General features: G+C 43.5%; 2 protein-coding genes across 2 annotated transcripts in view; one reads left to right on the forward strand and one right to left on the reverse strand.

Annotated features, from left to right (window-relative positions):
- Nucleotides 1-10,002, forward strand: part of pamr1b (peptidase domain containing associated with muscle regeneration 1b) — a 63,619-nt gene that overhangs the window by 17,355 nt on the left and 36,262 nt on the right. The gene's annotated exons all lie outside the window — the stretch shown is intronic.
- fjx1 (four-jointed box kinase 1) lies at nt 4,917-7,317 on the reverse strand. The gene has a single exon (XM_023428282.2). The coding sequence runs from the start codon at nt 6,899-6,901 to the stop codon at nt 5,618-5,620; it is 1,284 nt and encodes a 427-aa protein (XP_023284050.1). The 5' UTR covers nt 6,902-7,317; the 3' UTR covers nt 4,917-5,617.

Here is a 10,002-nt window from a genome sequence, read left to right on the forward strand (position 1 = left end):
GATGAACCCAGATGCAAATGAGTGAAACGGCATGTACTTGAAACAGGTCCCCTGGCTGTACTGACGAATCAACAGGCATCACCCAGAGGAATATCAAAATCCATCAAGCATGTCAATCAAATGCTGTGCAACATTTCAGTTGAAGTAAGGAGGGGAAAAGCAAGGCAAAAACACTTGAACACAACAAGGTCCTTACGAGGCAGCTAATGTCATGGCTGAGTAATCCTAGATTAAATAAACAAAAGAGAATTTCAAGACGTGCTACGATGGCGGAGTAAAGCACATGCTGAATTTAGCTCTTTTACCAACATTTCATTTGGAGCTTTTGACTTACAACTAGGGCAATTTTTTTTCCATCTTAATGTGCTGTTGGTGTGTGGCCATCATTATACAGTTTATCTGTGAAAAAAAGAAAGATGGCAGTAGACCTATTCTCTTTATGCTCCAAAATGCAAATGTTATACATGAAATCAAATGAGGCTTATGACTTTCTGCAGGCTATGGTCTGACATTTTGGAGACAGAGCTTGAGGGACGAAGCATAACAAATAGGATGGAATTAAGTGGGGAAATTAATCAGGATTTATTTTTATGTATGCAATGACTGGCATGAAGCAAATCGTATTAAGGGAAAATAGAGGAAATCCAGACTGAGGTTAAACAGTTCTTGTTTCAAAAACAGTTTAATGGATTATATGCAGATCTCTCTATTTGTATACATACTATAGGCTATATTATTGTTCCATATCTAATAATAATATGAAATTATATAATGAGGAACATAAAACGTTGTATGTCTGTATCAGCCAGTATAGTTCTGTCAACATAAACTACGTCAAAGATCTGACTCACTGGTTGTCATGAGAGACTGAAAATATAAACTAGCACAATGAAAATAACAGACTTTTGTGATGGAAAGGGACAAGGAGGATGTAATCTGTTCCATAATCTGCAAGCATGGCAGCCCTGAGCGCCTAGACAACAGCTGGACAGATGTATTAGTCTGTTCCCCTGTGTTTGATTTACTGTGGCAGAGCCCTGCAAAAAAACAATTCCCCCACTCAAGGATGCAAGTTTATTGGCTGAAGACATTGCCCATCAGAGGCTTAGTTTTACATGGTCACACACACACGCACACCGACACATAACCCATCACTCCACCTCACCTTCTCTTTTTATTTTACCTTTTTTCTCTCACTTTTTACATCTTTATTCACTCTCATTTATCAAACACTTGCATGCTTTTCACTGCTGACTTCAAAAGTAAATCCATTTGGCAGTGATTAACGGAGCTGGGTGTCCCTTGTGATGTTTCCAGGTGCATAGACTTGTTAAACACGCGCTGTGTGATGAAATGTGGCTACACACCACAAATCCAAAGCCCACACCTATGTATAGTCACCAACTGAAAGTGTAACTGATTTTAACATCAACTTTATTGGTAGAGGAAGAGAAAAGGACAGGACATCTTTAGATTTGACTTAAATTCATTTGGACATACACATGCTGAGATGAAAACAGAGGAGGTCACTACACTTAACACATTTTCTCTCTCCTTATTAGTTGTGGTATGTGCACCCCCCTTCTCGCCTGCCTCTGTTACTCATTACCTTCTACTTTGTCTTGAGAAAGAAGGCCCAGAGGCCCTGACCTTGTTCTTACAACCTTAGTTTGGACAAAGCCAGGCTTTATGCCAGCTCTCCAGGCACACCACAGCCTGCATGTACAGCCCTTACCACTGCCAAAGCCCCTCCAGTTGTTGCCCCGGCCCCCCAGTTTACCCTTCATGGCCCGTATCCACTCAGCTGTGACTAAGTGACTCTCCCCCCAGTGTGTGCCGTGTTTCATAATGAAATCATTCAGTCATGCGCAGGAAGCTCTCTGCACTGTGTAGCCATGGAAGAATGCTGGTTATGTCCATCCCCTCACACATGGCAGGTCTGTTGGAAAGGGACAGTCTAAGTCAGTCAGTCACCTTGTGTCTGGCGAAACACCCGACTTTACTTTTTATTTACTCGGTGCAGTCGGTTCGGTGCAATGACGCAACTGTTTACTGTTTTTAGAGCGTACCTAAAATTTTGTCGGCTTTGTGACTTTTAATGATTTTAGTGTTAGAAGAACAGTTAAGCATTCTGGGAAATATATTTATTTGCTTTTTTGATGAAAGTTAGATGAGATTGATTTGATACCTCTCTGTCTGTCTGGTCAATACAAGGCTACCAACAGCCTGTTAGCTTAGCATAAAGACTGGAAACAAGGGGCAAAAAACTAGCCTGGCTCAATAGCACAATATCCACCTGCAAGCACATCTAAATCTCACTAATTAACACGTGATAACTCATTTTTACACACAGGTATAAAATAATTAAAGCAGTTTTTACGTTGTTTGTGTGCTAAACTATTTCTTGCGTGGTAACAGTTACTTCCTGAAGTCTTGTCATCACTGTCAGGTTGCCAGGCAACCAGCAAAGACTTTGAGAAGTTACCCCAGCCAAGAAATAGTCTGGCTCATAAACCAGAGTATATAGTTTTTATGCTTCAGTTTTTGTGCAGATTAAACAAACAAGATAGATTTGTGAGCTGAAGGCAGACTTCATTATCTAGAGCCAGCTAGCTGTTTCCAGTCTCTAAACTAAGCAATGATAACCAACTCTGGTCTTGTCCTTGTTTTGATCAGACCAACATAGAAGTTATATATTTCTCATCTATCTCTCACCAAGAAAGCTACAGTAATAATTATTCTCCAAAATGTCATACTATTCCTCCCTTTTCTTTTAATATAACCTCCACATGATCCTGACTTTATTAAGAGTTTTTTTTTTAAAAATCATGAAATATAGGAACACAGCCAACTTAGACAAGAGTTTATGTACACAGCTGGGACTCCTTACCCTTGCCTGCAATGTGTCCATGGAGATGAGCCTCCCTCAGCTCCTCTGGAATGTTTGCAATGTGCACAAAGAAGATCAGCTTGAGTACCTGGGGTCTGTGCTGAGGCCTGCTGCGGGCCCCCGGCTGTATGACTGTCTGAGCTTGTGATTCAGTGTACTGACACATAAAATGAGCACATCTTGAAGAAACCACAGAACACTGGCATGTATGAGGGAATCACTGGTGCCACAAGCTAGGACAAGCTGCGTTCATCAGACCATGTCACATAGGTATGTGAATGAAGATTTGCTTGCCTCTGGGTGGGGAAAAAAAAACGGGGGACTTGAAAGAATATGTGTTGTGAGCTGAAGTAAGCCAGGCAAGAGTGAGAGTGGAACATATGCAAACAGTTAAAAGGGTGATTCAACAACCCCTTTGATATCCACCATTAGTGTGATTACAGCTGGCATGGTCCCTGGTTAAAAAATGGCTCTCTTGTGCAAAGGAGTCCACAAAAAAACTCATTAGGAAAATGAAACTTTCATTTTCCATTTAGCTAACAAATGAAGTTGACAGTGATGTTAACAGCAGAGACGGATGCGCGACAGGAAGGGTGAGATGTGGGTGAATTATAGAGGGAGGGAGATTGTGTGAGGCAGGAAGGGAGGAAGGGTTGTGAGTCTGGTTTAGACATGCAGACCTTAGTTTAGCATTGTGTTTAATCCCTGGTGTCTGCGGCCTGTCGTAAATCTCTTGTTTGGCATTAACAGACATGCTTAGAGCACCATGTCCAGCTGCAAGTGCAGTCTTTGCAACCCCCCCCCCACCACCACCACCACCACCCCCACCCCCACCCTGAAACACACATGTTCATATACTAACCCTACACCCAGCAACCAGCACATTAACATGACCTGCTTTTCCCTATACAACAGCCAGTGCACATATTGATCCCCAAGTCCCTATTACAGCTGCAGCAGGCACTTACTCTGGAAAAAGCCTCCAGTTACACCTGCTTCAACGTCTGCTGCTCATCTGCAACTATGTAGCGACCTAGCAGGGAGAAGCACAAATCACGACACACGTGCTGCAATCAGTTAAATCAATTGCGAGTTCAAATCGAGCCACTATTTGTACAAGATACACTCATTCTCTCATCCTTCTCCACGGAGCTGTACAAACAGTTGTGGTGTGCCCTGGAATTGGCCATATATTTAGAAAAAAAAGTCGTAAAAGAAACCAGGTGAGGTGCAGGACAGTCAAAGGCTGGAAAGAATTGGGCCTTGAAACTTAAAACTTTAATCATTGACTTTCTTTCTGATGTGCTCATAAGTCTAGAACCAGAAATGAGACACAGAGCTGGTCCCATGGTGGAACTAATAAGGAAAGGATGCTTCCAGAAGGGTCAAACTAAAGACAGATGTTAAGAGAAACAGTAAAAGGCGAAATAATACAATTGACCTCAAAACAATATATCTGTACTTCTTCTTTCATACCTCTCACAATTACTAATTCAACCTTGAAATAATTGTAAACGGGGCTCTACCTTGAGAGCATAGCTCTCATTAACTGATTCAGCCTCTCAAGCATCCAGTAAGGGACTTTCCTTACTTTTCATCTGAACAGATTGAGCCAATAAGCCATCCAGCCTTGGCCGCACAATGACTGTTTATATCACAAGTGTGACAAATATTCTGCAATCTGTCGTTTTGGTCTAAAAAGGATGGAGTGTTGATATAGCTAGGGAACAGTTAAAACCCTTTTCGGAGAATGTCAAATTATGTCAGTTGTCTCCTTCAGTTCATCATTCTGGGTGAGATTGTAAAGGGGATTAGAGATTCCTGTTGTATCGTGCCTGTGGCTGACAGAATGGTTCCTGGGGAACAGTGTGCCAGAACAAGATATTTCTATAGCACAATGAGAGCACTGTAATGGGCAAGTACAGAGGCCTGAGAAATCCCCGCGCTCCCTACATAGGTAAATATTTGATGCAGTCTAATAAGGCAGTTTAGTACAAACTGCATATGAAACACAGTCTGACAACGGTTAAATTATATTACAGTGTATTTATCAAAAAGAACAAGAGATTTTGGAATGTTACAACGCACATTAAATTAGTGGAGCATCAAATATCCAAAACAGGTAGCCAGACGATATTTACAAGGTACTTACAACATGTACAATGGACATGATACACCTGTGACTTTAAGGCAGAATATGCAATGCAAACACAATTACAAGAGTGCAGGTGCTGCTATGACAGTGTACTGTGCAAACGATCCTCTATAAAAAGCCAGCCAGATGTCAACAGAAATACAGTATTCAAGAGTCAACTTATGTTAAGGCTTAGGAGTTTGTCATTAGGATTACTGAACACAAGGCAAAAATCCAAACACACACACATGAAGGGCTGCATTACCACACCCTAGTCACAAATATAGCCTACTCTTTACATCGATTCCTATTCAGGTGAGCATCAGTGGAGTGAAGTAAGACAGGATAAACTGGCCTTAATCATTCCTCTCTGTGAGGCATACAGTGAAAATATGTGCAGGGAGCTTATAAACGTGTCAAATTTACTTATTCATAAAGTAAGCAACACATTCTATTCACAAGAGGTAGTTCAGCTGGATATTCAAGACAGTTCTGTGTAATGCGCATCAGTTTGGCACAGGTGTGCCAATCGCGTTTGCAGAGCTCATTATACTGTGCAGGCAACAAATCCATCACCAGTGCGTGCTGAACGTTCACAGCTGGCTGTACTTGCCTTTGCAATGCAAAATGTGTTTGTATAATCTGTCTATCCTGTCCTGGAGAACACCAGCGTGCTCCTCTGAGAGAAATCCTAATTCCAGAGACAAAGGCTCGCTGTCTCTGTAGAGCTCCAGCAGCCTTTTCCTGGAGTCTCTGCGCCTGTGCAGCTCCGCCACGCGCTGCGTGGTCCTTTTTCTGAACACACACACGGAGCTTAGCACCGTATTGTGATATTTCTCCCACATGTTTAAGACCCGGAACCCGTGTACGAGTCCGGCCTCGTTGTCTATGAACACAAGGTCACCCTGGGGCGTTTTGAGGAGGTTGTTGGTGTCCCTCTCCATTACGCGCGAGTCCCACTGCAGGCTGAACAGATTGCTGACGAGCCTGTCGAAGTTTGCAGTCAGGTAGTCGAATATTATCAGGTCGGTCCACTGCATAAGCTCCAGCAGCTCCGCCGTCGTCTTGTTCCGGAGCTCTGCAAGCACAGGATGCAGCCCGCTGCTCTCCTGTCTGAGTGGCGCAGGTGTGACCACCCCGGTCAGGTTGGAGACCCACTCAGTGAGAGAAACAACGGCTCGGTCACTCCACTGTAAACCATCTATCCGCGTCCTCACAGCCGCCCATTGTTCACTGTCGCTGTTCAGCTGTGACAGTATTAGAGGGGGCAGGTTTGTGATGCCCAGTAAACTGGCAAGGTAATATGTCAAAGTTTCTCCTTGCACCTGATCCGCGTTTATCCCGTAACGCACACACGCTTTGCTCCCGTCTGCAAAAGTGGCGAGCTGGTTGGATATCCTACCGCATCCAGGCTCCAGCTTCACTATCCGGTATGTCCTGGCTCTCTCTCGCCAATCCCGAGCATATTCCTCCGTGAAGCCCTCAGGGAAGAGATCTTCGAGCCATTCACTCCAAAATATCCCCTCCTCCACCGGGGAACCTAACTTGACCGGGCCCTCCCGGCGCGCTGACCTCTTGTTATCCCCATTCATATGGTAATTTCGACTTCCTGCAGAGACAGTTTGATCGGTAAGGTTGCGAGCCTCAAGTCTGCCCCCCAAGTGCGGTCTTTGTGCCGCTCGGACAGCGAGCAATGCCCGGAAAGTTTTGGCGGAGAGGTCCGCTGGGAGACCTTGGTGAAAAGACCCTCCGCCCGGTACTGAGAACCTCCGTTTGTGTCGCTCCAAGCGGTTCTCCAGTGCGCTCCAGACGTAGAAAACACTTGCAAGGGCGCACATGAAGAGCACAGCGAACAAGTTTGCTGAAACAGCCCTCATGCTGAAGACCACCTTTCCCCTCGGGGACCCACGGAGCTCCAGCAGATTAAGACAAGAGACAGAAAGAACCAAATTTCTTCAACCCACAGTTGAGCTGGAGCGGCTGTGAGCTGCGCGCCCCGTGTCCCGTACACCCCCGAAGCCCGCGGCTCACAGGAGGACAGCTTGAGATCACAGGATGAAGCGGGTCTCCGAAACAGTGTGAATCTCATCTCCCGTCCTGTTCGGATGTCTTGTCATATCCCTCCTCTGCGGGAAACAGAGAGAGCATTTCGCGTGTCAGCACAGCGGATATCCTCTACTGAGCGTTCTCCATTGCAGCCCGCTGGTGTCGTAGGGTCTTTCTGTCCGTGTGCACCCCACCGTCCCTCATCCTCCTTTCTCTCTTCACTGTTCGCTGGGTGAGTTTGATTTGTGGTAGTGTCGGTTCGCAGAGAGACACTAGGCGGTGAGACACGTGACTCCAGTCCCGAGATGGTGGGCGGATCGTGGGAAGGGGGGTTCAGAGAGGAACGGAGCAAGTGCACCGCACCGCGTTGTGTGTGTGTGTTTGATGTGAGAGGAGTGCGTGGTATTGGCAAAGACAACCATTATGATAATTGATACCTAAGGCAGAAATACTTCGGAAATTATGTCACCATTTTAAAACAAATTATATTCTGCGCCTGTGCAGGCTACAAAGAGTGTATCCTGTGTCAGACAGGCAGGGATGAGTGGAGGGTGACCCTGCCTGAACTCACTTTGCCCAGATTTGTGCTAAATCTCCCACATTTTTAGTCTATCTCTAATGTAGGCCAATGCCAACATAAGATCATAATGTATCACAGAAAGCAACATATCCTATTTTTGTAGTTTTGGCTCTGTGTAGGCTGCAGCACATTGGATTTGAGATGAAAGTATAACTGTAGGGTTAAAGCGCTGACTTTCAGCTTTGACACAGTTTGGGGTTGTTCTCAACCATAGTGGGCGGACACAGGACCCATTGACCTTTTTACACCTCCAATTTTAGGACACTGGTATGATCCAAAACATACAGACAAGGCAACCATTTATCCCAATTACTGGGAATAGTGTTTCTGGCCAAGTCAGTCACCTGACATCTGTCTAACTGGTCATGTGTTTCCCTGCAGACTGAAGGCCAAAAGCTCCTGAAACAAGCAAGAAGTGTCCAACATATTTTGGTCCCCCAAATTTGGGATACTATGTATTCTATTATTCTGATTTAGGTGTAAAGATTCTTCACAGTTCTTTTGAGCTCCAAGTATGATGGAGAACAGAGCCAAAATAACAAAAATATGTGACTGTCCTAAAGGTTTCATGATCTGGCTGTTCCTTCTGTACCACACAATAGTATTTTTAAAGGCTGAAAGAATTCTAAGACATTTCAAATAATCTACAATGTGACCATAAGTGCCTTTGTATGTAGGAATAACAATCATTTGAGTTTACTTTTGAAAAGTTGTATATATTTGAATTCATTTCAATGTAATCTAGACCTACAAATACATGTGTAAAGACATTTTGTATACGATGTATCATCAGTTTTATCCTAAAGTAGCTACATGAAACTAAAAAAAATCTTAACACAAGATCCACTTACTCTCTTACTATGGAGTTTTCAACCATATTTCACCATCTTCAACAGCAGACAGCATTTCCTCAATCATGAAATGCATGGTACAAATGCCTTGTTTCAGTATTTAATGGCTCAAGTTGCTGTTTTGTATTCATAAAGACCACAGTTAGTTCAGTTTCTGCTGCTACGTATTTGATCATTTTCCTGCCAACACCTGGGGCACAATAAAGTCAACTCATGCTTGTTTCATCCTCATCCAAAGCTTTTGTTAAACCAAATGTAACATGCATGCACACAAACTCCTTTATACACATCTCCCTCATTAACTTATTCCTCATTAGCATCCCCTCACACTCTTCACCATTCGACTCATGTTTTCGCACTCTGTATCTTGAACCTTAGCTTCCTAATCAAATTAATTGGGTCATTTTTATTGCAACATACTGGCATGCTAAATTGCCTGAGTCGAAAAGACAGTCACAGACAAGAATACTCAATTACACCCAGTAAACTAGAGGGCCACAAATTTGTGCTTTAAATGCCTGGAGCACAGAGACTGTTATCTCCATGTTGATATTCATGTTATTTTATAGCTTGCAGAGAGAACTGCACAAAACCCATCCTCACTAGTTTATCTTATAACATGCAGAAATTGACAAGGGATGACTTCTCGCAGACAGGCAGGTGAAATGATTCTGATGTGGTCATATTGTTCATGTAGCCTTCACTTCTGCTTTGTCAGATTGGATCTTTTAGTCATTTTTACTTTCCTTTTTTTTTTTTTTTTTTTTTTTTTTTTTTTTTTTTTTTTTTTTTTTTTTTTTTTTTTTTGCCAACAGCAAAATAATTTGTTCAATTCCCAGCCTGTGTTTTGATTCTGAAATGCAGATTGACAGCAGTAGCGGTGCAGAGGGAACGAAACATCTCCGGGTAGGGCGCGAGTAGAGAGGCTTTTACAAGTCCTCCAAAAAATCTCCAGAAATGGTTTGTGTAGTGGTGCATGGCTGAGCATGTTTTTCTAACACGGCAGACAAAAGAGTGGGTCCTTGTGGAGGCGGAGTTTTTCCATATGCTGTTTAAAACAAATTAGCCTTTGCAAATTGCACACCGTGTCTGTCTCCCAGAAATGCAGACAGTTAGGCTTCCTAAATACATACGAGTAATATATAGAAAGGCTCTTTTGTATTTATGAGCATGTTACCGCAGTTTTTTTCTCTAGTCCTGTTGTAAAAATGTTACTTCACCTTGGTGTAGTGGCTTCACTTTCACTTTAAAGCTGAGTAACAGCTAGACTTAAGACTTGCAGCGTCTAGACATGGGAAATGAAGAAGGCTTAAGTGCATTGCTGGAATTCTCTCTGATGTGTGTTGCTTTTTAGGTGTCTGGAGTAACCGTACTGACCGGCTCAGTCTGCGGCAGCTCTGCCGGTGGTGTCCCTTTCTCTGAGCACAAGTGTGGGCATGTTCACATATCAAACCTATCTGTTTCTTGCCATGTGTTATCTGCAGGTCAGCCAACCTCTGAG

Source organism: Seriola lalandi, unplaced genomic scaffold (genome assembly GCF_002814215.2).
Source record: "Seriola lalandi dorsalis isolate HSWRI2012SDOR001 ecotype SW California unplaced genomic scaffold, Sedor1 jcf7180002054873, whole genome shotgun sequence".
Lineage (NCBI taxonomy): Eukaryota > Metazoa > Chordata > Actinopteri > Carangiformes > Carangidae > Seriola > Seriola lalandi.